At 41.6% G+C, this 27,306-nt stretch overlaps 1 protein-coding gene and 1 non-coding gene across 4 annotated transcripts; both read left to right on the forward strand.

The window, feature by feature from the left end:
• The first annotated feature begins 97 nt into the window (after nucleotides 1-97).
• CEP85 (centrosomal protein 85) lies at nucleotides 98-26,552 on the forward strand. Of its 3 annotated transcripts, none has more exons than XM_039854899.1 (14): nucleotides 98-243; nucleotides 4,229-4,304; nucleotides 6,955-7,107; nucleotides 11,790-12,484; nucleotides 13,253-13,386; nucleotides 13,810-13,927; nucleotides 15,199-15,384; nucleotides 18,081-18,233; nucleotides 18,455-18,609; nucleotides 19,475-19,586; nucleotides 20,497-20,571; nucleotides 23,024-23,131; nucleotides 24,260-24,485; nucleotides 24,860-26,552. In XM_039854899.1, exons 2-14 carry the CDS (start codon nucleotides 4,250-4,252, stop codon nucleotides 25,018-25,020), a joined length of 2,331 nt encoding a protein of 776 aa, XP_039710833.1. In that variant the 5' UTR covers nucleotides 98-243; nucleotides 4,229-4,249; the 3' UTR covers nucleotides 25,021-26,552. The 3 variants fall into 3 exon arrangements, with proteins under 3 accessions (XP_039710833.1, XP_039710834.1, XP_039710835.1); XM_039854900.1 differs by having other exon boundaries at nucleotides 20,497-20,547; XM_039854901.1 differs by lacking the exon at nucleotides 23,024-23,131 and having other exon boundaries at nucleotides 20,497-20,547.
• Nucleotides 14,725-14,826, forward strand: LOC120596464 (U6 spliceosomal RNA). Its single transcript, XR_005651158.1, has one exon. It is a non-coding gene; the product is annotated as a U6 spliceosomal RNA (small nuclear RNA).
• Nucleotides 26,553-27,306: the final 754 nt, after the last annotated feature.

Raw genomic sequence — 27,306 nt, forward strand, 5'->3', positions numbered from 1 at the left:
TCCGTCCGCTCTTGGCGCGGAGGACTGCGTGCGGGGCCGGGACACCGGCACAGCCCGACTCCTGATTGGTCACAGGCGGCAGAAAGGGGCGGGTCCGAGGGAGCGCGCGCTCTGAGCGCGCGGCCTGGAGGGCGTGTAACGGCCGTTAGAAAGCTCAAGGATCGATTCTCCGCCTGCAGCTGACGTGGTGGCCACAGTGGGTGTTCTTGAGTGAGGTATTTCGCCGCCCGCTTTCAGGCCCACGTAAGTCTTACTTTCTTCCGGGCCCCTGTCGAACTGACAGACCCTGCCCCACCTTGGGGAGCCCCTGAGGAGCCTCAGACAAGCAAGACCTACCTCCGTGGGGGCGGGGGGCGGTGCAGGGAGCGAAAGCGCACGCGCAGAGCGAATAAGCTGTCTCTGGTTCTCTCGCCGTACGGGCTTCTAAAATATTGCCCCACACACGCCCCCTCGAGTCTCGATCGCTTCCCCGCGCTTATCGCCTTGTTTTCTCTTTTGTCCGTCATTCACTCCACAGCTGTTGCTGTACCTGTGTAAAGGACAGGCCCTGTGCCAGTCTCCAGGAGGACGGTGGGGAGCACAGTCCTTGCCTTCCTCGAGCTCACAGTCCCGGGAGAAAGTGGACTTTAAGCGACTGAATACTCGGCACTCGATAGTGTAGGGTAGAGAAGTACAAAGAGCGCAGAACCGAAGGCGGTGGCGTAGTCTGAGGGCAGAACTCCCTCCCTGAGGAAGTGAAGTTTGAGCTGAGATTTGAAGGGATGAATAGAGAAAGAAGGTTAGGGGACCGGGAGCATTTGTGAAGGCTCTAGGCTAGAGTTTCTGAGCCGGGGCTGTTTTTCTCGCTACAGGATATTTGACAACGTCTGCAGGCTTCTTGATCGCTACTCGGGGATTGCTCTTGGCATCTAGTGGGTAGAAGTCAGGGATGCTGCTAAACATGCTGCAATGTACAGGACAGCCCCCACAACGAAGACTAATCCTATACCTGAAATATCGGTAGTACTGAGATTGAGGAACCTGCTCTAGACAAGGAGGAGCTGGTATTTTAGATGAACTGAAAGTTTAGTGTATTAAAGCTTATTTGTTCAATAAAGAGGGTGATCATTTCATTACAGTAAACAGAGAGGATCAGATCCCTGTTTTTCTTTTACACCAATATATTTCTGCCACGTGGCGCAGAGACAGGCAAATAATAGGCACTCAGTAAACTTTAGTTGATGAATTGAATACTGTGTGCTAGGTAGGGAGGAGGAGTGATACAAGGATGAGTAAAATAATCATGCCTTATTAATTGTCCTTAGGCCTGTCTATTTTATAATGGTCTGGTGGTGGTGTATGTTTCAAGACTTATTCTTTGTAAAGGCAACTTCTTGGCAATGATTTGGCTTCTCTTTCTTTAGATCTGGTTTAATGAATGATCAAGGCCATGAAAATAGTGTTATGGTGTGAGCTTAATGTGTCTGTGTCAGCTGTCTGTGTATCCCTTCACATCCTCTCCTGTCTTCATGTGGTTTTCTTAACTGCCAAGTGTGATGTTCCACACTAAGATTATAATTCTTCAAGGGAAGAAATACTTATAACAGTAAAAATTTATTTCTTGGATAGCAACTTGGGGTATAGAGCCCTGGGCAAACTGAAGAAATTACATGAACTGTCCCTGCCCCTAACTGCCCTTTGGCTTTCAGATCTGGCTATTCCTGAGGCTGGAACTTATGCCTTAGTTACTTCCTTTATTTCTCTTTGTCACTTACAGAAAAATTGCTGATTAGACTTCTGTAGCTTTAGAGCACACCCCTGGCTTTGAAGCTTCTTCCTAGCCATATATCATTCACCACTCTAAATCTTTATTTTTTCATCCAGAAAATATTATCCAGAGGATAATAATGGTAACTACCTCATAGATTTGATGTGAATATTAAACATAAGACATGATACACTGTTTAACACAATGCTTGCTGGGTAGGAAGTACTGAAAACATGTTAAACTTGTTGAACGAATGAATATGTCTGTAGTTAAAGGGCTTAGAAGATGGAAGCCATCAATGTAGGGTGCTTTTTTTTTTGTCTGCCTTCATGCACTCCTACCTTTCTTGGCTGTATAATTAGTTATTTGCATTGCTTCTTGTACCTTCGTTTCTCTCTTTTATCTCTGTCTCCTTCAAATGGACCTAAAAATTTCCACCAGTATCCCATCTACTTCTGAACTTAGTAGAAAACAGTCAAGAATTATTTATTCTGTACTGTTTCACTCCTTGTGAGAGTTCTTAATTGAGATAGAATTCACATATAAAATTCAATTTTATGTATGTACAGTTCAATGGTTTTAATATATTCAGAAGGTTGTGCAGCCATCACCACTATCTAATCTCAGACCATTTTGATCACCCTGGAAAGAAACTTGACATCCATTAGCATCCACCTACCATTCCCCCACTGCCTTCCTCTTAGTACCTGGCAACCACTAATCTATCTCTGTATTTGCCAATTCTGGACATTTCATATAAATGGGATTATATAATAAGTGGCCTTTTGTGTTTGGCTTCTTTCATTTAGCATAATGTTTTCAGTGTTCACCCATGTTTGTAGAATGTACTTCATTCCTTTTTATTGCCACATTTACTTATCCATTCATTAATTGATGAACATTTGAGTTCTTTCTACTTTTTGACTATTATAAATAATGCAGCTTTGAATATTAATGTACAAGATTTTAGGTGGACCTGTGTTTTTATTTATCTCGAATATATATACCTGGGAGTGGAACTGCTGAGTCATAGGGTACCTCTGTTTAACTGAGAGTTCTATTGTCATCCTGTTTTAAATTTATATGAATTTGGAAAGGTCTCAAAATCCAGTGGGCCTATCATTTTGTTCTACTTTAAAGAAAAGAGTGAAGAAAAGGATTTTGATATTGACTATTTGATATCACTAGCAGGTAGGTGATCTAACCATTCTGTGTCACCATTAACACACTGATTGATACTCACTGTAAATTGAAGCTTTTATTACTGAACAAAGCTTCTCTTACCCAGTATGTGAAGACTGGGGATTTCCATTGTAAAAGCAGTAAATTAGTGTAGGTTTGGGTTGTTGTTACTAAGAGAAAGCTATAGAGGTCAGTAAAATACATTAGTGAAATACTACCATATATCCTTTTTTCCCACCTCCAGAGTTTGAATTTTACTTCTAAGAATTGTTCTGTTGGCATAGTTTGTCCCAAACTCTTTGGGGCTCTTACAAATGCAGAGTTTCTAAATTTATACTTTATCTTTCAGGGACCATACTGTGCCACTATTTATTGATATAAACTGTCAAGTAAAATTATGAAAATATTAACAAAGAACATAATGTGTGTCAGGCATTCTTCTAAGTTAATTCCTAATGAATTAGCATGAATTAGGTCCTGTCTCTATCATTTTTATATGAAGGAACTGAGGTACAGAAATACTAAGAAATTTGCCCAAGATTATACAGCAAATAAATTGCTAAGTCAGACTTTAAATCCAAGCTATCTGATCAAGAGTCCATACTCTGAACCACTTCTCTGTACTGCCTCTTGAGTACTGTGCAAGTATAAGATATTATTTGCCATTATGAGTTACAGTTAATTAAAGCTTTTATTTACACAGGTAGTAATCAGACTTCTGCTGCATTCTCAGAACTTATCATTAGAGTAAATATGAATGTTTTAAGGAGTGGAGAAATGGAAAGAAACCCCTGCTGAAGATGGGGTTCTGCTAATGACTGAGAATTCTCTCCATCTTTGTGCCTCATATGACTAACTTTTATTACTGGAGGCAGAAAATTTGTTTTATGTTAATCATAATTGAAGCCATGATTCATAATTGTTGGTTTAGTTATTTAGGACTTTCTTCATGCCATCCTCCTATCCTGTCCCCATTGCTAAGAAGAATATCTGTGGCAAAGTTTATGAAAAGTAATATTTTTAATTTTTGCAACAATTGGAGGTATTCTAGGATCATATAGGATCAGTATTGGGACTCTCTATCTTTCCAGCTAGGTTTTCTGTCCTTGTTTTAGGAAGAAAAGTAGGGTGGAGTATTGGGAGTTTGCTCTGCTTTAAAAAATATTCTTATGAGTAAAACATGTGGAAGAATACTTGAATTCTCTGTGTGGTTTTGACAGTTTCAATTGAATGGGAATGAGTTACAGGGAATTAAAAGATAGTGGAGACATCTGACTGGTATACTTCTTCATTCTACAGTTGGCTCACATAACTGTGTCAATGGCCATGCAGGAAAAATATCCAAGTGAGAGGCTCTCTCATGCCACTTCACCAGGTGAGTAGTCAAAGCATTCTAGGTTAAATTCTGACCTTTGCTCTGTTATTTCATAACAGAAATTTCCTTTAAAGAACATACTGAGCAAACAAGCATTCACTGAAATACAGTATTAAAGAAACAAAAATAACATGGGGCTGTATTGAATAGAAAAACAGATCTGTCTGAGAGAACAATTATTTATCTCTGGTCTTACATAGCTTCCAACAAGACCACATGATTGTGAGGGGAGGACACATAAAGGATTGGAACAAATGACTTAGGAACATAGTTCTATTTGAAATCAGAAAAACACAGCATAAATTACTGTGTACTATGTTGTCTTTGTAGTCATGTGGGTGAGCCAGTCATCTGCTAGCCCACAAAGGTTGGAATTCTTGAATGCCAACAATCTCAGTTGTGTTGTCACTAGAGACTCAGGAATTTATCTCTAGAATGGATTAACAAGATTTTGAAAGCTTAGTAGATATACTAAGTGGATATATTAAGTATATATTAAATATATATAAAAATATGCACACATTCAATAGACATTTTAAATAGATGTATATTCAAATAGAAAGTAGCATTTAGACATAACTTTGAATTCTGTGACATTTATGAATAAAAGGATACATTTTATTCAACAAAGGATGTGTTTTATTTACCTTTAAAAATCATACAGTGCCTTTTTGCAGACATTTGGTTGATAATATGTTCTCCCAGGCATACTGCCTTGCATATAGTAGGCACTTTGAAAAGCATTTGTTGAATCAATTCAAGATTCATTCAGCAAATATTTATTGATCATCTGTTATGTGCAATGCACAGTCTTAGGGCTAGATTGTACAATTTCTTTTGACAGTTATATGTATAATGCAAGTTTTTGGAATGTAGCAATTTCTAACAAAGCTCAACTGCTTTTCTGATGGTTTTGTCTTTGGTAGTCTCATTCAGTTAATAATGGTTTAATATTGATAAGGATGCTTGCTGATAGGACATACGACGTAACAAAAAATTTCTAGCTTTCAAACTTGAATTTTGAAATAAGCATAAGCCTCTATAAACTATACCAAAACATACTTTAATTTTAGCAAATATCTCTTTAGAATTGATGTATGAAGCGGGTGCCTGGAAAAAGTAGTGGTGGTCCAGGTGAAGAATAGGTTAGTAGTAGTAACAGGGAGTGGTTTCCAGTAGGAGGCCAAGAACGTGGTAATAGAGGCCCTCAATCAATTTTTACTGTTTCAAAAGGCCTGGCAAATTGTATAATGACTAGAGAGATAATACCATATAGACTCACAAAGAGGTCAAATTTATTTGCTTTTGGCTAGAATTACATTAATTTAGTAACACTGGCTAATCTTACGCTGATCAGAAGCTCTGATTATTGGCTGTGTCTTTTATTAAAGATTATTATAGATTACTGTGTGTATATAGATTCGTTCAAATCAGGCAGTCCACTGTGACCCAAAGAATAAAAGGAGTCCTTGGGGAAAATTAGATTTACTTCAGTAGAAAGCAGATGTAAGGGTAGCAAAAAGAAGGAGCAAAGAAGAAGGAATTAGGTTAAAAAGAAAGAACACTAAATTTGGAAGAAGGGAATAAGATGATTTGTGTTCAAATATCATTTGTTTCTCACTAGATCAAAGAGTCTATAGAACCATATTTTCTGATTTCAATTCAAACTGTGATACTTTAAATGAATAAGTAAGCCTCCATTACCTTTTTGTATCATTAGATACAATTTAGAAAAATTATTGTGTTTTTTAGGAAATCATTTGAATTTAAGTCTTTGCTAGTAAGTTAGTAAATCAACTCTTTATTGAACACTTCCTACTAGCCCTTAATCAGCAAGATAATAAAGTCAAATTTCATCAGTCTTGTATCTTACCCACTCAGAAATTTTAATCATTTGGTGTTTTTTGTTTGTTTGTTTTTGTTTTTTTGAATTGCCTTTAAAAGCTCTTCAGATTGACTTTTAAGATTTATCTTGATCTGGATTTACCCTGCCCATGAGGATACCGTAGTTCAGTCAAGCAGTGGTTTTCAGCAGGGGACTGGACTGCCTGTTACCCTAGGCAGCATTTGAAAATATATGGGGTATTTTCAGGTTTCACGGTGATGGTTAGATAGAGTGAGAGCTGCTACAGGCATTTAGTTAATGGGGACCAGGAATCCTACATGGTCCTGCAATGTATAGACTATGCATTGAAGAACTGTCTTACCAGAATGCTAAAAGCACCTGTTGAGAAATCTTTTAAGAGGAAAGAATGTGGATATTGGAACCAGAACAACCTGGGTTCAAATCTCAGCTCTATACTCTGTAAAACAGGAGTGATAATACTTTTCAGTAAGTAGGTAGATGAGATCACGTTTGTAAAGTACTCTGCTCTCTAGGTTTCAAAAAATGGTAGCTGCTGTTAAATATTGTTTTCTAGTCCAGTTCTCTTGGATTCTTAGTAGGTCTTATTTCTGTCTTTGAACATTCTTACCTCTTATGCAATTTCCATTTAAAGTTAACAAACTCAGTTTCTAGACTAGGCACAGGGGAGAGAAAGGCGTGGGGGGTTGCTATTCCTTCATAGATTTAAATGATTTTTTTAAAAACAGTTTTTTTGGGCTACATCAGCTGGATCACACTAAAGGTGGGAAATGCCACTTGTTTCAGGTTCCAGTGTGATTCAGAAGGGCAGTTCCCTGGGGACTGAATGGCAGACTCCAGTTATCTCGGAGGCCTTTCGGAGCCGCTTCAGCCGCTGTTCAAGTGTAACTGACAGTGGGGACACAGCCATTGGCACATCGTGCTCAGACATTGCGGAGGGTAAGTTTGGATTCATGATTTGATTACCAGTATGTGTTGTCATTTTCAGATTGTGTTCGAGGTGTATTGTCATTTCTAAAGTATTCATAAGTCAGTTTATACAAGAAGGAGTATGCTTGTTACCCAGTGCTTCTCACAGCTGATCCTTTCCTCTTAATTTCTCTTGTTTGTCCTGTCTCAACCAACTTTCTGATAGATTTCTTGCCCTCAAATTTTTCCCTCTACTGCCAGATTAATCTTTCTAAAAGCTTGATTTCATAGTTTCCCTTTCCTGCAAATCCTCAGTTGTTTTCATTATTTGGAGAATAAAATTCAGAGGCCTCAGTTCTTCTTTGATCTGGCCTTGTACCACCTAGGCAAACATATTTCTTACTATAATCAGATTTCTTGTCTTACTATACTATGAAAGTGAAGAACTTTGTTTTTTATATCTGAGCTCTTTCCTTCTTTAATCTGGGTCTATTTGTGCTGTTCCCATCTCCTCTTGCCCCTCCCAGCTATGCTAATCTTATTTTTCAAGATTTAGTGAATTGTCCATACAAAAACTTGTGCACAGATGTTCATAGCAGCATTATTCACAGTAGCCAAAAAATGGAACAACCCAAATGTCTATTAACCGACGAATGGATAAATAAGAATTTTCCTATCCCTCTCACCCATTACTGATCTTTCTCTTTACAAACTTATATCCTTACTGTTTCTTCCACTTGATTGAGGACTTAAAATTAAGTAATAACTGCCAAGCAGTACTTTACAAGAGTATTTTGTTTTTCATTTAGATGGTGAGTTCCAAGAGGGCAGAAGACCTAATGATAATAATTAATTACTATTTATTAAATATTTCGTGATGAATCCTCTACTAAATTTTAAAAATATTTTTTCATTAATGCCTTTAAGAACTCTATGAAATATTTGAACTCTTTTCATAAAGAGTTCTTAAACTTTATATAATAAACTATAAAATGAAACATTTTAATTTTACATATGAGAATGCTGAATTTCAAAGTGATTAAATTAGTTGGTTAAAGTTACAACTATGGTATTTTATCAGATGTGACATCGCTAGATGGCTGTAATCAAAAAGATAACAAGTGTTGGTGAGAATATAGAGAAATTGGGACCTTTATACATTGCTGGTGGGAATGTAAAATGTTACAGCCGCTTTGGAAAGCAATTTGGCAAGTTACATTGTGATTCAGCAGTTCTACTCCTTGATATGTACCCAAGAGAAATGAAAATATACATCCATACAAAAACTTGTACATAAATGTTCATAGCAGCATTATTTGCAGTAGCCAAAAAATGGAAACAACTCAAATGTCTATTAACAATGGATGAATAAAATGTGGTATTTCCATACACTAGAATATTATTTGGCAATAAAAAGAAACGAAGTACTGATGCGTGTTACAAAATGAACGAACTGTAAAAACACCTATGCTTAGTTAAAAAAAAAAAGCCACATACATAAGACTACATATTGTATGATACCATTTATACGAAACGTCCAGAATAGTTCAATACATAGAGAGACAAAAAGTATATTAGTAGTTGCTTAAATGGTTGCATGACTGGGGTAAGAGGTTTCTTTTTGGGGTGATGAAAATATTCTAAAATTGATTGTATTACACAACAGGTGGTTACACAACTCTGTGAATATATGTATTAAAAACCATTGAATTGTACACTTCAAGTGGGTGAATTGTATAGTATATGAATTATATCCTAGTAAAGACATTTTTTTAAAAAAAAGAATAGAAATGTTTGGGAAAAAATAAAAGAGGAATAAAAAGGGGGGAAAAACTCATTTACTACTAGGGCTAACTCCTAGACTCCTAGCATTTCATTTTAATCATTTGATAGATGTGTGTACATGGGCACAGTGCTCAGTAAATACTGACTAGAGTTGAATTATAGATTTGAGGTAGACAGGGCTTTAAAAATCACTTAATCTCATTCCTTTTTGTTGGTGAATAACAAAAATTTCCCCAGGAGGTTAAGTGATTAACTTGCCTAATGTCACACAACTAGTTATCAGATTTGGATCTCCCAGCTGTATTGTTCTTTTGTAATCAAAAGTGTTACTGTAATTCAGTTATGATTTGTTAAAGTTTTGTTTATACGTGCTGTCATGGGACCTTTTTCATTTTGTCTAAATAATAGGTCTGTTTAAAAATCAGTGGTCTAGATTTTTACCACAATTAAATTGACTAGCTCTATTTAATTCAGTCAAATTGCTACATAGATTGTGTATGACTCTGTGCTTTTCATTCCTTTGGGGAGCTATATATATTTTCTAATTGTTGCTCATTTTGTTGATGAATCTAAGTTGGTTTACTTGGAGCCCAGTTGACAAGAACCCTTACAACTCGTATATAGTTAATTGTTGCATCTCTAAATTGAACAGGCTTGCTTTTGATTCCATGCTCCACTAAGGTGTGTTACCTTGCAGATTCTCAAGGGACAGGTAGAGGTAGATACTGGAGAGCTCGAAAGGCTTTCAGCTCTTCACTAAAGACTGAAATAGTGGCTTAGTTTAGACTACCATAATTCATAAACTGGTAAGGGATGTAGACAGTGATCAAGATTTAGCAATAACTAAAGAAGGGTTGATAAAAAGAAAGTTGTGAATTTTTTTGAAGGGGGAGGGAGATGAGGTGGGAGGATGTGGTTGAAGAGAGGAGAGATTTAGAAATATACCTTTAAAGTGACAAAAACCCAATGATTATGGGAACCATAGACTTCTCTAAATAAAAACTGCATATCCCATTCACTAAATTTTGAAAACTTTTGAAAATTGTACAAGATAATGACCCTTTGCTATTTCGTTTCAAAATGTTCTAAAATGCAAACCAGACTTAAGGTATAACTTGATGTTTTATAATAGTTATCAGAATCAGGCAGTTTTCTTAATATAAATAAACAAACCCAATGGGCAAGTGACAAAAGCTGACAAAGACCTCACTTTTTCTGTCATTCATAGGTGGACCACACTCATTAGAAAACTAGAAAAATGATATTCTCCTGGATCAGTTGATACTTTTCCTCTTGGCTTTGGTTTTGGCATTACTACTTTGGGGATTATAGGCTCAAAATTGAATTTGGTGAGTGTTGAAAGAAAGTGGTGCTGTGAATAGAGAATGGAAGGTGTTACTAAATTCAGCGTAGTAGTAGCCCCTCATATGCCACAATCTCGCTGTCTTCCATAATTATACTTTGGGAAGAGGGACCATTGGTCAGAGTGGATATTATGATGCCATTATGGAGGATTTCATGTAGAGAGCTTACTAGTCTTGGAAGTCTTTATCACCACAAGTCTGCTTTAACCCATTGATTAGGCCTATATTTAAATTGTGGGACATCAAAAACTGTGTCCTTTGACTCTGGAATGTCCTTCTCTCTTGGTCTGAGAGGCTGACGCATGTTATCAGAAGTTACCGGGGTTTTTGTTTTGTATGCTTATTTTTAGTATGGCCTTTTATATATCCTCAAGATCATTTGAGTATAGAAAATTAGATACCCTGCATATATTGTAAGAGATAATTTGGTTTGCCTGTGTTTTCAAAGAGCTGCTTACACGCCCATGAGAAAACAGTAGCTCATGTAATTCTGGGAAAGGTTGCTATCTGTCCTCATTAGCTGAGTGTGTTCTGTGTTGGTTGATGGAAAGAAAAAAGAAAAACAAACGGTAGTCCACTCTTCTTCATGGTAGATGTATTTGGTTTGGAAAAGAGTACTGGACATGATTGAAAAGGGAAGACTCAGTTTTCTGTTGAAGGTAACAGGTATGTTTTCTTGTTGTGTGCTTGCAGCCTACTACCCCAGCACATTAGTTCTCTGACTTTGTGGTCCTCTTCAGAGTAGCACTTCAAAGTTGGAAATATGTGGAAATGTGAACCTTCTGTAGAAGGGCTAATCAGAGAGTTCACTCAACAGTAGGAAGGAGCTAAAGGAAACATAAGTCCAGTCTGAAGGAAAAGTCACAGTTGGATACAAACAAGGAGTAAGCGAAAGGCAAAATATGAAATAGAGGATTTCACTGTGTACCCGCTTGAGAGTGCTTACTGTGCTGGAGTGAAACTTGAGAGTTACTAAGAATAACTTCACATATCCAGGCAGTCAGTTCTGGTGTGTGGGGGAGAGAACAGAATCCTGATTTAGATGCTGTACTCCCTGCCCTGGATACAGAGAGCACTATCCAGTTTGCCTTATTCTTCAGATAGTTTAGATTCATTGCTTACCTTCACTGGGAAGCTTTTGGAGGTCACAGAGGATTGTCGCAGTCCTTGGGAAGGATATTTTTTTTTAGGTTGGATTATAGCTTAGAGATGCCCAGCTCCCAGAAGAGTAGGACCTATTAAGTAAGTGATTTTTTTTTTAAGTTCAGTTTTTCAGTTTGGTTTGTTGACTGGCAAGATTTTTTATTCAAATACAAGGGACAAGAGTGTAAGTTAAAAATGAAGCTAGTGTTGCCTTTTGCTGGTTTACCTTGTGAATGGCATTAGAGACCCCAGAACACACATCTCCCAGTTAGGCTGTTGTGTCTTTCTGTCTGATAACTTGTGATGACAGTGCCCTCTCTTCCTGGTCTCAGGACAGGCAGAGAATGTCTGAAATAGCAGCCAAACTTAAGAAAGCCTGATGCTTCAATTTTGACTTATGGAAGACTATTCTCTCTACAGATTTTTGCAGCTCAAGTAGCAGCCCTCCTTTCCAGCCCATCAAAAGCCACGTAACCATTCCAACAGCTCATGTGATACCTTCTACTTTGGGGACCTCTCCTGCCAAGCCAAATTCTATACCTGCCGGACCCTCTTCCTCCAAATTCCCTTTGTCAGGGTTGGCTGAAAATGTGGGGATGACAAGAAATGGAGACCTCGGTGCAATGAAACGTTCTCCAGGCCTGTCTAGAGATTTCATGTATCTTTGTGGTGCTCCTGGAGAAAATGGAATTGAGCAGTCCTGGTTTCCAGCAGTGGGCCATGAAAGAGAAGAAGAGATGAGGAAGTTCGATATTCCCAGTATGGAGTCTACCCTCAATCAGTCAGCAATGATGGAGACACTTTATTCAGATCCTCACTACCGAGTCCACTTTCACAACCTAAGAACCGACCCAAACAAGGAGTTATACAAAGTGTTGCCTGAGACCAAGAAGGCACCAGGCAGTGGGGCAGTATGTGAGCGGAATGGACCACACCCCAGCAGCAGTGGGTTGCTGCCTTTGGGACTCCAGCCTGCTCCTGGGCTCTCTAAGCCTCTACCCTCTCAGGTGTGGCAGCCAAATTCTGACCCTTGGAATCCCCGCGAACGATCTTGTGAGCTCAGCACTTGTCGGCAGCAGCTAGAGTTGATTCGTTTACAGATGGAGCAAATGCAGGTAGAGGACCTTCTTTCCTTGGATTTTGCAGGTTCTGTGCAGATCTTAGAAATGTAAAGTTTTTATAAGTTTTGGCTCTAAATAAAACATTTGCAAGAAAGAGGGAAGATGTTTTTAGATAGGACATGAAAGCTTGTGAATGCCATCTCAAGTCTATTGGTGGTCTGATTACACACCACTGAGGTTCTCCAAAGTAAAGGGTTACAGCGGAAAACCCGAAAAGTCACTCGGCTAGGTACTTTCGCAACACAATCATTTAATTCTTATAGCACCCTGATGAGGTATATGTAGAAATTTACTAGATTCTTAGAATAAGTAATATGTCCACAAGGCTGGTAAGTGGCAGAGCTAGGGTTTAAAAACAGTCAGAATCTATGCTTTTTCCATTATACCACTTTTGTGTTTAAAAAAGAAAGTTCTTGTGCTGCTTGAGTGGGAAGGAAAGAAGCTAGACATATTCTTTCCTGGTTAGTGAGGACATCTTAGCTCTTGGTTTGTCTCTGTTGCCAGATAATGAAAGATAACTGACCTTTTCTTAGAAACTAAAGCCTTTCTGAGCAGTGTCCAGTTGGCAGGAGTCTCCCTGGCAGGTTCTTTCCAGTCATGCATCAGAGCTAAAATTATTTCATAAACACCAGGCCTTCTCAGGCTGAGCCAAAATGAGCCTTGACTACAGACCCAGCTGTGCTAGTACCCAGGGTACTACTCAGATGTTTTCAGAAGCCTATAGGTCAAGATCAAGTCCCTCTGGACCTGCTTGTCTTTCAGCTTCAGAATGGAGCCATTTGCCACCATCCCGCTGCTTTTGCTCCTTCACTGCCCACGTTAGAACCAGCACAGTGGATCAGCATCTTGAACAGTAATGAACAACTTCTGAAAGAAAAGGAGCTCCTCATTGACAAGTAAGAGGACAAGGGGTGCCATAGGGCCAGCCTCTGTCCTTCCAGCCCCCACTGAGGGCAGCTAATGAGGTCTCCTCAAGGGCAGTACATGCCTTCTGTTTAGGCCCAGTCCTTGCCTCATGGTAAAGCTGGGTTGATAAGCAGCCATCCTGTGTCAGACTAATGTGATAAGCCAGTTGTGTGTATCTCAGGGCCTCTGGGGAGTTCCTAAAGGGGGCAGCTGGTTCTTTGAGGCTAATATTTTGTCATTTCCCCTCATTCAGCTTTTTCATTTGCTCTCCCTCCTTCAGCAAAACAGTACTTCCCAGAATCCAGGGTCCTTGTTTTCATAGTATGGATTTTACCTATCAAAAGAAAGGAAAGGCTCATACTGTAGCTCGGTTAGTGTCAGAACTCTGGACCTCATTCTGCTGGTTTTTGCAGGCAGAGGAAACACATCTCTCAGCTGGAGCAGAAAGTGCGAGAGAGTGAAATACAGGTCCACAGTGCTCTTTTGGGCCGTCCTGCCCCCTTTGGGGACGTCTGCTTGCTGAGGCTACAGGTAAGCATTGGCAGTCAGGTTGGCATTCTCCTTGCCATAACTCAGTATCTCCCCTCTGCTTGGCACTGTTAGGTATCCAGGAGAGAGAAAAAAGACCAAGCGATGTAAAGTGTCCCTGCCCTCAAAGAGTAAGCATCTTAATTATGAAGCATCCCTTAGTCTGCCCTTTTGGGGCAGAAAAGACTTGAGGGTAGAATCGAGTGGAAGTCCAGATGCCTTGGTGTTGGGACATAACTTGGGAGAAAAGAAAGGCAGAGCAAAGTACATTGTAAGGTCCCAGAGCTGGATGATGTCCTGAGAAGTCTTAATCTACCAGCCCTGGCCAAATGGAAGGAGAGGCAGAGGTAATGGGGGATTTAGAGCCATTTTCATTCTTGTCTTCTATGTCTAGGAGCAACTGAAGGAAACCATATTCTTACTCAAGTCAAGTGGCTCTAGAAGAAGCCTGCTTTACCAAGCTTCTCTGCAATTTGGGCTTTTGAGTGATGGGTGTTAGATTATAGTACTGGCTTTGCCACCTAGTGGCCCTGTTAAGACAGTATTCCATCTTGTAGAATCAAAGTGATAGAGTAAGAAGGGCCCTTAGATAAAATCTAGTTCAGTTCTCTAATTTACTGATGATAAAATTAAGGCCCAAGAAGGAGAAAAAACTTGCCCTCGAGCCCAGGTCTTCAGATGTCTTGTCCCATGTTCCTTCAGTTATACTACAACTCCTCAGATATTGCTTTAAGGCAGGGGTTCTGAATTGTGAGAGTGCATTGGAATCACTTGGAAGGCCTTTTAAAACAGATTATTGTGCTTGCTTTGGCAATGCATATACTAAAATTGGAACGATACAGAGATTAGCATGGCCCCTGCACAAGGATGACTCGCAAATTCGTGAAGTGTTCCATATTTTTAGGGTGACAGGAAGAAATCTAACTATGGGCAGTTAACACACAGTGCAATATATATATATTACTTACTGTTGAATTGTACACTTGAAACTTATTGGATTTTGTTAATGTTGCCATAAAAAAAAAAAAAGAAAAGAAAAACAGACCCAACCTTAGAGTTTCTGGTTCAGTGGGCCTGGGAGTCAGGCTCAAGAATTTGCGTTTCTAACAAATTCCCAGGTGTTACAGATGCATTTAGTTCTAGGACCACATTTTGAGAAGGACTGCTTGAAGAAATTCTTAGAGAAAGATATTTCACCACAAAGTCTGCTGGAATTAGTAAAGTACATGGAACTATAAGGGTAAGGAACAGTTATATATTGAGAATCTTTGCAGGAATTGCAGCGAGAGAACACTTTCTTACGTGCACAATTTGCACAGAAGACAGAAGCCTTGAGCAAAGAAAAGATCGAGCTCGAAAGGAAACTCTCTGCTTCAGAAGTTGAAGTCCAGCTCATCAGAGAGTCACTCAAAGTGGCATTGCAGAAGCATTCAGAGGAGGGAAAGAAACAAGAAGAAAGGGTGAGCTAAAGAGCTGATAGCTCTCTAATTCACAAAAGAGTTGGCAGTCAGCCCTCTCCAGGCAAACTATAAGCTGTTTCTGGCCCTCGTTCCTGGAACCAGGAGGAGTCAATTGGGTTAAACCCTACACTGGCTGCTCAGGCAGGACTGGTTTGCTAGGAATGAAACCCTTCTTTCTGCTTTATCTCCACAGAACTACCACAATATAAACCCTCACTGCCCCAAGTTGTAATAGGCCACCAGCTGGCTTGGGTAGAAAACCAGCCTGAGTAGTCATACGGGATGGTACTGTTGCAAGATGTTTAAAGACCTGTGGTAAATTGACGTCATTCAGCCTGGTTTCTCCTCACTTTACCTTAAAAGGAGAGAAGAATTCTTTGTGTGCAGCTGGTTTGGGAGTTTTTACATGTTTGCTGGTGCTCTTAGAATTGCCTTAGGGCAAGATTGGTCATCATAGAAGGAGCTAATTTAAAATCTTTGTTTCTGTTCATAGCTTGCTCTGATGCAGATGTTCTTGGGGGACAAGTTTAGTAATGTTTATTAGTTCTGGACCACTTGTATCAAAATCAACTAGAGAAGTGCTTCTTAAACTTTAATGTGCTTAAGAATCACTTGGAGATCTTGTAAAAATGCAGATCCTGCATTTCTAACAAGCTCTCAGGTGATGTTGGTGCCATTGCTACAACAAGGACTTAGAGGCTTGTTAAAACAGAAACTTTTAATCAAAATAATACATGTATCTAAAATAATCAAATACCATATGTTTATAATAAAAATTAGTAGTTCTGTGCCTGGCCCACCCCACAAAGGGATCCATCCTCAATTCTTTTTTTTCTCCTGATATATACCTCTCTATCTCTGAATAGTATTCTTTTCTTGTGTTTTTTGCTGTTTTAGTTTCATGGATACAATATATCATTTTTCTGACTGTATCAATTATACTTTTTGGGATGTCTACATATGCTTATAATATTGTTTCTTGTTTCCTTCAGGTACTTTTTTGTTTGTTTTGGTGTCTTTTATGTTAGAGGCTTAGTAATCCTTGAATAAGTGGCCATTCATATTTAAGAATGAAGTATTTGAAAGCTGAATGGAAGTTCTGGGTTCATGGTAGTTGCCTGATGGACTCCACAGTAGGATGATCAGACTTAAACTGTCGTCTCACTTGGAAATCCTCAAATATCAGTGTCCAAATGTCTTATCTCACTCTCTCTAGTAAAGAGAGATGGGGAGGCTGGGAGCAGGAATGCTTTTGACCTTTAGGTTCTCAACACTGAGGAGATTAGGTTCAGCCCTATATTTCTGTACATAGATTTTTTACTTATTTTCAACTCAGTGCTTCACTCTCCCTCTACCTGAATCTGGAATCACTCTTTGATTTCTACAGAGAATGAATCTCCAGTCCCCTGTTGGGGAAACCTAGGATGAAGATGGTATCCAGCTAGCCTATATATAGACTTTAAGCAAATCCTCCTATTTTTCAGGTCTATGGCTAATAACCTGATTCAGAGGTAACTGGTGCTTTGAGTACAGAGGTTCTTGGAGGTTGTGATGGGCACATTGTTTTCCAAATTTTAACTTGTGCCGACCATTATTCTATGTGTTGGGGATATGATAATGGGGAAAATGGACACAGCCCCTCCTGTCAATGAGTTTACAGTCTCATTAGCCCTTCCAGGTGATTGCTTAGCTTTATATCATGTGTGGTATTTAGGGAGAAATGCATTGCCTCTTAACCAGAACAGACCAGATTGGTTATATGTATGCGGGGAAGTTGAATATACTTCTGCAACTCAGTTCTGATGCAGACTACCCAGAGTTAGCATTAGACTCCACAGTTTTAAGGGCATAGCCCTCAATAAGACTGCTCTTACTTCAGATGCCAACTGCAAGTTCTGGGTTCCCTAAGCCACCCATATTCCTGATCAACTGGCTACAAATCCAGGGGTTCCCATGAACCCTTCAAGTTTACTAGTTTGCCAGAACAACTCAGAAAAGTGCTATATTTGGGATTACAGTTTTATTATAAAGGATACAAATCAGGGCCAGCCAAATGAAGAGACAAATAGGGCAAGCTCATTAAAGCAGACACTCTGCCTTCTCATAGAATCAGGGCATGTCACCTTCCTAGCACATCCATGTGTTCACCAACCAGGGATCTCTACTGAACTTCAGTAGCCAGAGTTTTTATTGGGCGTTTTGTTATGTAGGCATGATTGAACAACTGCCCCACCCCCTTACAGGAAGATGAGCTCAATTCCTTTGGTCTTTAGTGACCAGCCCCCATTCTGAGTAATCTCATTAGCATAAATGGCGGGCTCTGTAGCAATATGAATAGCAGAGGGAAGGAGAGAATAGATTTCCTCTATTATTTGGATAATTCTAAGAGTTTAGAAGTTACCTCCCAGGAACCTGGGACAAAGGCCAAACAAATTTTTTATTATGTAGAAGTGCTTGGGCACTTTTTAAAAACTGCCCAGGGGGCCCTTATTCTTTGCCCTTGATTGGAAAGTCCAGGTGTGTTAACTCTGCAATTTATGCCCTAATCTCAAATGGCAAAATTTGATCAGCTTCTTGCCTTCATTGCAGTAGAACAATATTTACAGCCTTATGGACAGGGGTCTGTTTGAAAAAAGTTGATGTTCAGGGTTCTAGAGAAGTCAAATGGAGACAAATTCTTGACATTTGTTCCTTAGGTCAAGGGTCGTGATAAACATATCAATAATTTGAAAAAGAAATGTCAGAAGGAATCAGAGCAAAATCGGGAGAAGCAGCAGCGTATTGAGACCTTGGAGCGCTACCTAGCTGACCTTCCCACCCTGGAAGACCATCAGAAGCAGAGCCAGCAGGTAGTGCAATGTCAGGGCATTCCCTGGGCAAGCAGGGAGTAGCCAAGCCAGGGGACTTTCTCAGCCTCTGCTCTATGCGGTTACCCCCATGGTTTCCTGAAAGGAAAATCCCAAAAGAGTCATGTCCAGACTCACATCCGTCAAATTTACAACTAGACTGCAAATTGTTTGAAATACCCAGACAGTTTGGGTTGACCTAAGCATGGCATCCTGTCTCTCAGCTTAAGGACTCTGAGTTGAAGAGCACAGAGCTGCAGGAGAGAGTGAGTGAACTGGAGAATTTGCTGGAGGAGACACGGGCAGCCTGCAGAGAGAAGGAGGTTCAACTGGAAAGTGTGAGACAGAGAGAAGCAGCATTCTCCTCCACTAGACATAGGTAAATATCCCTGTGGGGTTGAGGAAAGGAGTGGAGAGCTAGGTTCTGGTCCCGGCTACCCCACTTACTCCCTGTGTAAGTTTGGGCAAATCACTTTACTTCTGAGTTATCTGTATATTTGCAGAAGTAGATCCTGGTGCTGGGAACCGGGGGTTATCCACATTTTGAGCCTTGTAAGCTAAAGGCTACCAAGAGCATCTCTTTTTCCTCAGCCCTAAGAATTGCTCTCGATTGCCACAACAGGTTCTGAGAACAAAACAAGATGCCATAATGTACTTTCAGGTTGTCTTGGGAGCTTCCTCCATATTAATAGCATTTTCTGAAAATGTGATGGTTGTTTCAGCAGTCTCTTGGACCAAATCCAGTTTCTACTGGGACGGATTAGATTTCTCATCCCATATTCAACCAAATGACCCTGTTATTTAACTTAGCAGATGGACTGTGGTGAAAGTGATTGTGGGGATCAGTTGGAGGAGACCATTGGTTGGAGTCAGAGCAAGGTTAAGGGACAAAGTTGACTCTGCCCCAAACTACGTGTGCCAAGAAAAATTTTCCAAAATTTCTACAGTATACATGTATGACTTCTATAGTCTAAATACAGGTGATGTTTATTTTTTTCAGATATCAAAACAATGCTCAAAACAAGAGCTTTGAACAGTGGCCATCATATAGATGTTGGCCTCTAGGGAAGGGAACTTCTGTGTGGCATAACCTACATTATAACAGAACTAACACATTAACACGTAGCCTCAGCTATGGCTCAGAAGGGCCTAAGTGTCTTTCCCTAAAACATAAATAGCAGAATCAGGAGTCAGAGCCACATCTCTCTGACTTTAGAGTTCCTGAAGAGGACACTGTTTTTCAGCCTGCAAGATAAGCAGTGTGTGGAAGCCAATGGAGAAGGTCTGGTCCAACATGAAGAAGGTCCAAAAGTGGAAATGGAGTCCTGGCAGAAGGAATGTGATTCTCTCCGAAAGGTGACTGAGAATATCCAGGCTGTAACGGGGTAGGCTGAGAGGAAAGAGCAGATTATGTATGGGGAAGGAAGCATGAATTTCTGGTCCTGGGCCACCTAGGATCTGTTACCCATTACTTTTCTCTCTTTTTTCAAAAAGTCACCCCCTCATAGTAAGTTTGTATTTTAGTTATTCATCCTTACAACCGGCAAGCAAAGTGAGGGGAGGACATGCCTCTGACCATCCAGACTAGATGCTCCAAATTGGTGCACTGAAGCTTGGTGCACTTCATTCATGGCTCAGACCTCGTACTGAACCTCTGCAGTGGGCAGAGTTCTAACCAGTGAGATGGCCCTGATTCAGCAGAGAAAGAGGAGCCCAGGGCCTGCTGATCATAGGTCAGCAAAAAAAGAAGACCCAGAAAAGGTTCAGAGACTACCTAAGGTCTCAAAGGACAGGAAACTGAGCCTGTTCAGGTCCTCTCCTTGCACAGTCAGTGTGACAAAAGCTATAAGTAACAACCATCACAGCCCTAGACAGGGCAGGCTTCATTAAACTGAATTTTTAGTAATGTCCTTTACCAAAGAACCAGAATGTATGCTTGCTATATATAATGTTAATTCCACTGATCTGTCTTTTCCACCCCACACCCAGTAGTGGTTATAAGTCCACACTATATTCCTTTTTATGACTATATGCTTTTTTGTGCCTGGAGCACAAGAGTCTGAAGCTAGTTAGTCAGGCTAGGGAATCTGGGTTATATTTCTGTAGGTAGAGCTAACATGTCTTCACCCTGGTCTCACTATTAACTGGCTGTAACCAGTGGGGCTAATAGCCAGACCACAGACCCTAATGTAGCCTCTTGCCCTCTTGCCTCCTACTATATCATCAGCCTTTGCTTACAGCCTTCCTTGATAACTTTGCCTTTCAGATTGTGGAAAAGCAACAGCAGAAGATGGATCAGTTGCGTTCACAAGTACAGGTGAACTGGAGTCCTTGGGACATGGTGGGCAGGACTTAATAATGGAATCTCTAGAATTCAGCCAACATTGTTGTTTTCTGCCATGCAATTTTGCTCAGTGTTAGGAATACGAGGATGAGACCCAATCAGTGCTTTTAGCGTACAGTCTTGTTGAGAAGGGGTCTTAGCACAGTACTCTGAGAACAATGTCCATATTACCCTGTGGGAGCATAGAAAGTGAGAGAGGGAGAAGTCAAGGAAGGGTTTCTGAAGGTCATTACCCCTAAAGGGGGAAGAAGAGTTAGGCAAAGAAGTGCATCTGGATAGGATGGTATTGGAATTCCAGCTAGAGGATCAGCATGGGTAGGAACATGGAGGCATGAAACAGTAGAGTTTGCACATGGAGCTGTAAGCAGTTTGATACTGAAGTAAGGTGGTGAATGGAGAACTGGGCTATGAGAGGGCTTTGTCTTCCCAATTAAGTTAGCTTTTATTTTTTAGATAGGTGATGGGAATTTATATAGCATTTAATTGGAGTGTGTTATATATAGTCAGGTTTGCAGCTCAGGCTTGAGCGTGCAAGATTGGTACTTGGAGAGAGGCAGGGCTGGAAGCCAGTGGATTGTTGCAGAAATCCTAGTAAGAAATAATGCAGGAACCTGGCATAAGGCAGCATAGCAAGGAGGAGATGTGAGGGGACAGATTTAAGTGACTTTTGGGAGGCAGAATTGAGAGGAATCAGTGACTAACAGAATATAAGAGGTTGAAGAATAAGGAAAAATCAAAGATAAGTCCTGGTTTCTATTTTGGGCCAGAGTGGGAGTGTCCTTAATTGAATTCTCCAAGAAATCCTAGGTAAAGCAGGTTCACTCAGGTTCTCTTTGGACTTTAAAAGAAGTTTTACACCAAAACAGGTAAAATGCACTGATTCTGGGGAGCAACAAAAGCTGCAATCCTGCCTTTACCATTACATGGGTTGGGCAGTATCTATTTAGTTTACCTATTCCAAGTCCTGTTAGAATATAGTCAAGCCTAGTGAATGAACATTTATACCCTTTTAAAATTCCAGGTTTTTAGTAGAGTTTTTAATGGATCTCAAAGTATGTTTTCTGGAACACTGAGGTTCCACAAAGGTTGAAAAAGCCCAACATTTTAAATGGTACATTTAGCCGTGGTCAAGCAAATTGTCAGGAGACTTTGCTGGAATTAGATGGATTCATAATGGTTGTTGCCTTGAGTATTTCGTGGTGATGAGATGTTCTCTTTGAAAGTTACATTTTTTTATTAATACAAAATGGGGAAATTCAGGGAAAAAATTTTATTTTGAATTTTAAATTTTATTTTATTACTAGTTTCAACTACACAGTACATTGGTTAGACATTTACATAGTTTATGAAACGATCCCCTTGATTGCTTTTTCTCTCCTCTGGCTCTACACCTAGCCATTACATTAATGCTGACTGCATTCCCTGTGCCATGCTCATCTATAAATTACTAATATGTACTTCTTTAACCCTTCACCCTTTTCTCCCAGCCCCCCAACCCCTCTCCTCTCTGGCCATCACCAGATTGCCCTCTATATTTGTGAGTCTGTTTTTAATCTAAAGAACAAAAAAAGAACAAACTAATCAAATTTTTTTCAATTACAGAAATATTTTTTAGACTTAATTTGTTCAAATCACTTATGAAATTGGGGAGAAATTGAAATGGATAGAATGAGAGGTAAAAGACAACAAATATAAATCTCTCCCCTCGTCTACCCCTACACGCACATGCATACACATTACTAACTAGATTTAGTGCCTGTGGGAGTGCTCTCCTACCCCTTTGTCAGAAGTATTTAAAACATTATCATCAAAGGCTTGGGCTGTGAGCTCCTTAAAGACTGGTATTTTTTTTAGTAGCCTCAGTCCCTATCACAGTAAGTGCTCAATAAATATTGAACTCAACTAAATAGATGTTCTCTGCCCTCAAGAAAGGTATGGTCTACTGGAGGGGGGAATCATGTGCACAACCCGCAAATTTACGCCTGAGCTCTGATGGAAGTATGAGTAGCAGGGCCAGATTAGGATTAACTGAATCCGATTTGCAGATTGAGGAAAGCTCAGGCGGGCCTTGGGGGTTTCCTGAGCTGAAGAGAAGTCTGGGTAAAGGAGAAGAAGAGTGAGCAACAGTATTAGAGCTGGAGCCTTTGGGGATGATGGCTAGTTATTCGATGTGGCTGGAGAGGAGGTCGTGTGGAGGGTTAAAAAAAGGTATGACTAGAAAAGTAGGTAAGGGCCAGACTGGCCTGGATCATTCTACTGAGGAACTGGCCTCTCTTTAATACATGGTCAGGGGCTATGGGAGGGTTTCAGTCAGGGCTGTTGTTAAATAATCTCTAAGTAGCAGTCTGGGCAGGATGGGGCTTTAGTGTAGAGTCCAGGCCGAAAGTGATATGCTCTGAACTTGTTACCCCTGGTGTGTGCTCCCACCACTCTTTGCTGTGGAATTCAGAGCCTAGAGCAGGAAGTGGCTCAAGAAGAAGGAACAAGCCAGGCCCTAAAAGAAGAGGCCCAGCGGAGGGAGACAGCCCTGCAGCAGCTTCGCACAGCTGTGAAAGAGGTTAGCAACACACCTAGGCCTCTTGGTACTCTTTCTCTGGTGTCCCTTCTCCCACAAAAGCCCTCATGTTTGAGGTCCCCGCTGAGCTTTTTCAGCAGAAGAATAGGAAAGAACATTGCATCATCCATTATTTTAAAGATCCCAAGCCTGTCTTAGAGTGGCCATAATGACCCAGGAGTGCTTTTTGGGCGTGGAAAGTCTTTTTCTCTCTTTTTGTCTTGCTGCAGCCACAAATTTGTGGGGTTGGGGAGGGACGGGTTCAAGAAGACATGTTTGGTGGTCTTCATGCAGTAAACAGAGCTGTCAGCAGGGGGCGACCCAGTTCACTGGCCAAGAGTTTAGGAAGGAACCTCCCAGAACTAGGATTGTCACAAGACCCAGTGTGAGTGAAGGCCTAGTACTAGAGAAGGAACTCTATTTTATGTTTATAAAACAGAATTGAGGGTAGGGAGGGAAAGAGAGTGGGTTAAGCTGTTCAGGGAGAGATTGGGAAAGAAACAGATATATAAGAATAACTGGTCTATGTAGTGAAGCCTGATTCCACTGAGGTAAAGGTTTGAAAAGGACACATTCCAGTGCTCTGTCCTCCCGGTCCCCAGCTTCTCCTGCAGCACTGCCCACCCCAACCACCCCACCCCACACACCACCTCAGTGGCCACTAGCTGTCATGTTTTCATTGTTTCCTTTATTTCTCTAACAGACTCTGATCAGGCTGGCTGGTGGCCACTTTTGTCAGGGTGGCAGGGAGAGATTGAAACCAGTGTCTCCTCAGATTTCACAGTTCACGTTAAGCCTTCTCTAATAGCCTGGCTAACAGAGTTGGCTGAGGGACTGGCTTCAGATAGAGTTCCGAGGGGCGGGAGTATCATCTCTGATTCCTAAACAGAAACCTGGAGGCTGATGACTCAGAGTCTGCTGGGCAGCAGTTTCCTCTTCAGTGCGGAAGCCCTGTGGCCTAGCCTACCTGCAGGAGGAACTAGGCCTGATACTAAGAGGGGGTGGCAATGTTAAGCCTGTGACTTATAGCCTCCCCTGCACACACAAATAAACATATAACCGCACTCAGATACAGATACTCTTGCCTTTCCCTGGGTCTGGGTTAATGTGCTTGCTCATCTCTCCACTCAGCTTTCAGCACAGAACCAGGACCTGATTGAGAAGAATCTGACACTCCAGGAACACCTGCGCCAGGCTCAACCAGGGTTCCCATCTTCGTCAGACACAGCCCAGCTGGCATCTGAACTGCACCAGGAGTTGGCCAATTGTCTTCAAGATCTGCAGGCCGTCTGTAGCATTGTGACCCAAAGGGCGCAGGGCCATGATCCCAATCTCTCCCTGCTCCTTGGCATTCACTGTGAGTCCTCAGGCCAGTCTGGGACCCAGGAGAGTGTGGCTTTTGTTTTTCTCTCACCCCCATCCACCTTCCCCATATTTATGGTAATGGGTGACCAGGGCTATGGAGGCCTGGTCACTGCTCTCTGGGAGTTACGTGTTTCAAAAAGTAGATGTTCAGTAAATCTGTTTTGGGAACAGGCATCCCTATGGGGTGCCTGGGTACAGGACAGACAAAATGTGGCCCTTAGGCAGCAAGTTTTCAGCCCACCATCCCCAGCTGCTTTTTTGGAAGTGCTGTGTCTCAGGACCATGGGCCTCAAGGTGCTTACTGCCCCTTCTACATAGTAGCATCTCCTGATTTATAACATTCTTTTGAAATGCTCTCCTTCCCAGCTTCTCAGCACCCAGGGACTCCGCTAGATTTGCAGAAGCCAGATGTGATCAGGAGGAAACTAGAAGAGGTTCAACAACTGCGTCATGACATCGAGGATTTACGGACCACCATGTCAGACAGATATGCCCAGGATATGGGAGAAAACTGTGTCACACAGTAAGGAATGCTAGGCATGGGACATGCTATATTCCCCGAGGGAGGATCTGGTCCAGCAGGCCCTACCCTGACAGTCTCTTGCCTCTTGTTTGCTGCTATTCCCAGAGAGAAGGGGTAGAAGGGAGGTAAGAGCCTGCATCTGGGGCCAAGGGCTGACTAGGAAACTGCCTACCTTGCTCCACACTGGCTTTGCCTTGTTGGATTGCATTGGTTCTGTCATCCTGATTCGTCCTTTGAGGGTGAGTTACTAATTAACTTTTTCAGGTCACCTGATAAGTCCTCACAGACTGTTCCCAGCTGATGTCAGAGACAGGCTGCTCACTTCCTTTCTCCATCCTTTGGGATGGATTCACATTCATTCCCACTCCATACCTTGGTTCTGCTGATGCCCAGAATTCATTAAAGGGTCCTGGAAAGGCCAGTAATAATGGCATTTGAGAATTCCCGGGCCCCATGTGCCAGTCTTCCTGGGAGCTGAACTGGCTTTCTGGGTTTACTTAGGCCCAGTCCCACTGCTTTGCTTCTTCCTCAGGGCTCTTATTCACACAGACGCCTCACGGTGATCTACTCATTAGCAAAGTACTCACTAGAATTGGTGGCCTAGGGATTATAGCCAGGGCTCTTTCAAGTGTGCTGCCATGCCATTTTATAGGAGACCCCATTCCAGCTGCCCTGTACCCTTGGGGCCCTGGCCATGTGGTTAGCATAGACGCCTTCTCCTTTGTTCTCAGGCTGTCCAGATAGCCTCCTTCTTGGACTTTGAATGCAAACTCTTTTCTATGGATCTGGGTTTGGGCAGGATTTTCCCCCAGAATACCACAGGGCAACTCAAGCTGCTCACCCCGTCCCCGGGGCTGGTGCTGGTGCCCAGCCCTCTGATTTGTGCCTCTCTTGTGTTTGGGGATGGGAGTCCTTTCCTTTTCCTGATCTGGGCTCCTTGAGATTTCAGAGTACCCAGTACAGGTCAGCTTTTAAGGCATATCTTTCAGTGTTTTCTGGGGCTTTTTTTGTTTCTCTGGGGCCTTTTGACCCTTTGCTTTCTGATTTTTCTTGCCTCCTCGATTAGGGAGCCTCTCACAGTTGTTTGTATCTGGTTGCTGGGCTGGCCCCAGACCTCTAGATCTGGAGCCAAGCCAGGCTGTGTGTGGCTGTGAGGGAGCACTGCGCAGTTCAGGAGCCCAGACTCAGCCACCACGAGATTCTTGCTAAGCTTTGGCTTTCAGGGCAACATCCTGGACCTCAGTCCTGGGCCTGAATGAGACTCCTTAAGTGTTTTTACAAGTGTGTTTTATTTATGGAGTGACTTATTCCTTCCATTCAGAGCAGCCCCACCCAGCCATCACCCCCTCAGCCTCTGGGCTCCTGCCTCCTAAAAGCAGAGCTGCCTGGTTGGTCTCCACCCTGTGTTGGGAGCCCAGCCACCATGCTCACGGGTATTTTTCCTCTAAAGTTTATAAGCAGTTATTTATATGAATTCTTGTTATGTCAACTGGTTTGTATTGCCTATTTTGATTACAAAATAAAAATTTAACAGACTTCAGTTTTCCATTGCCTTCTGTCACCACCCTACTCCACCCCTCATTTTGAGTTGATGAAGCCAAAGCCTGGGTGTTTAGCCAAGTTCGCCAGACAACAACAAGGAGGGACTTTTGGCAGGTTCAATTTCATGTCTATACCACTTCTGCTCCTCTTGTTCAGTGGGGATAAATAAGATCTCTTCCCATACAACTTTATATTGAGTGAAGCTGCCAAGTCATAGAACAAATTTGTCATTGAAGAGTTTCAGTAATCCTCTAAGAGGAAGTCAGCTGCTTCTGGGTTGCCGTGAGGATGTGGCTTGCTTGCCCATGCCCAGTGCGAGGTAGCACTGTTTGCTTCAAGAGGCTAAGGTTGTCTTTCTGGGCCACTCTCTAAGCCCTGGACTTGGGGCAACTTCTGAGGGGCATCATGTCCAAACCCAGAGAGAGCAGAGTCTCCAAAGTTGAGCTGGTTGCTGGAGTCTGCTCTCTCTGAGTCCCCTGAATTTTTGCTGGGGACTAGTAGGAGTGGTTTTGCAGTGCCATCTGCTACCTGGAATTGGGGTTAATTTGGAGCCACCCCAAGACCAGCTGTAGATCTTTAACAAGAAGTCCTGACACCGACCTCTGCCTCCATCCTTTCCAGAGCTAACAGCCTCTTATCTTGGCCTCCATCTGGCTTCTTGAGGGTGTGGCCCTGTCTCCTGCCACCACCCTTCCTTGCCTAAACCTGCCTGAGTGGAGAGGAACTTCGGAGAAAATCTCTAAGCAGG

This window comes from Pteropus medius, unplaced genomic scaffold, assembly GCF_902729225.1.
Source record: "Pteropus medius unplaced genomic scaffold, Ma_sr-lr_union100, whole genome shotgun sequence".
Lineage (NCBI taxonomy): Eukaryota > Metazoa > Chordata > Mammalia > Chiroptera > Pteropodidae > Pteropus > Pteropus medius.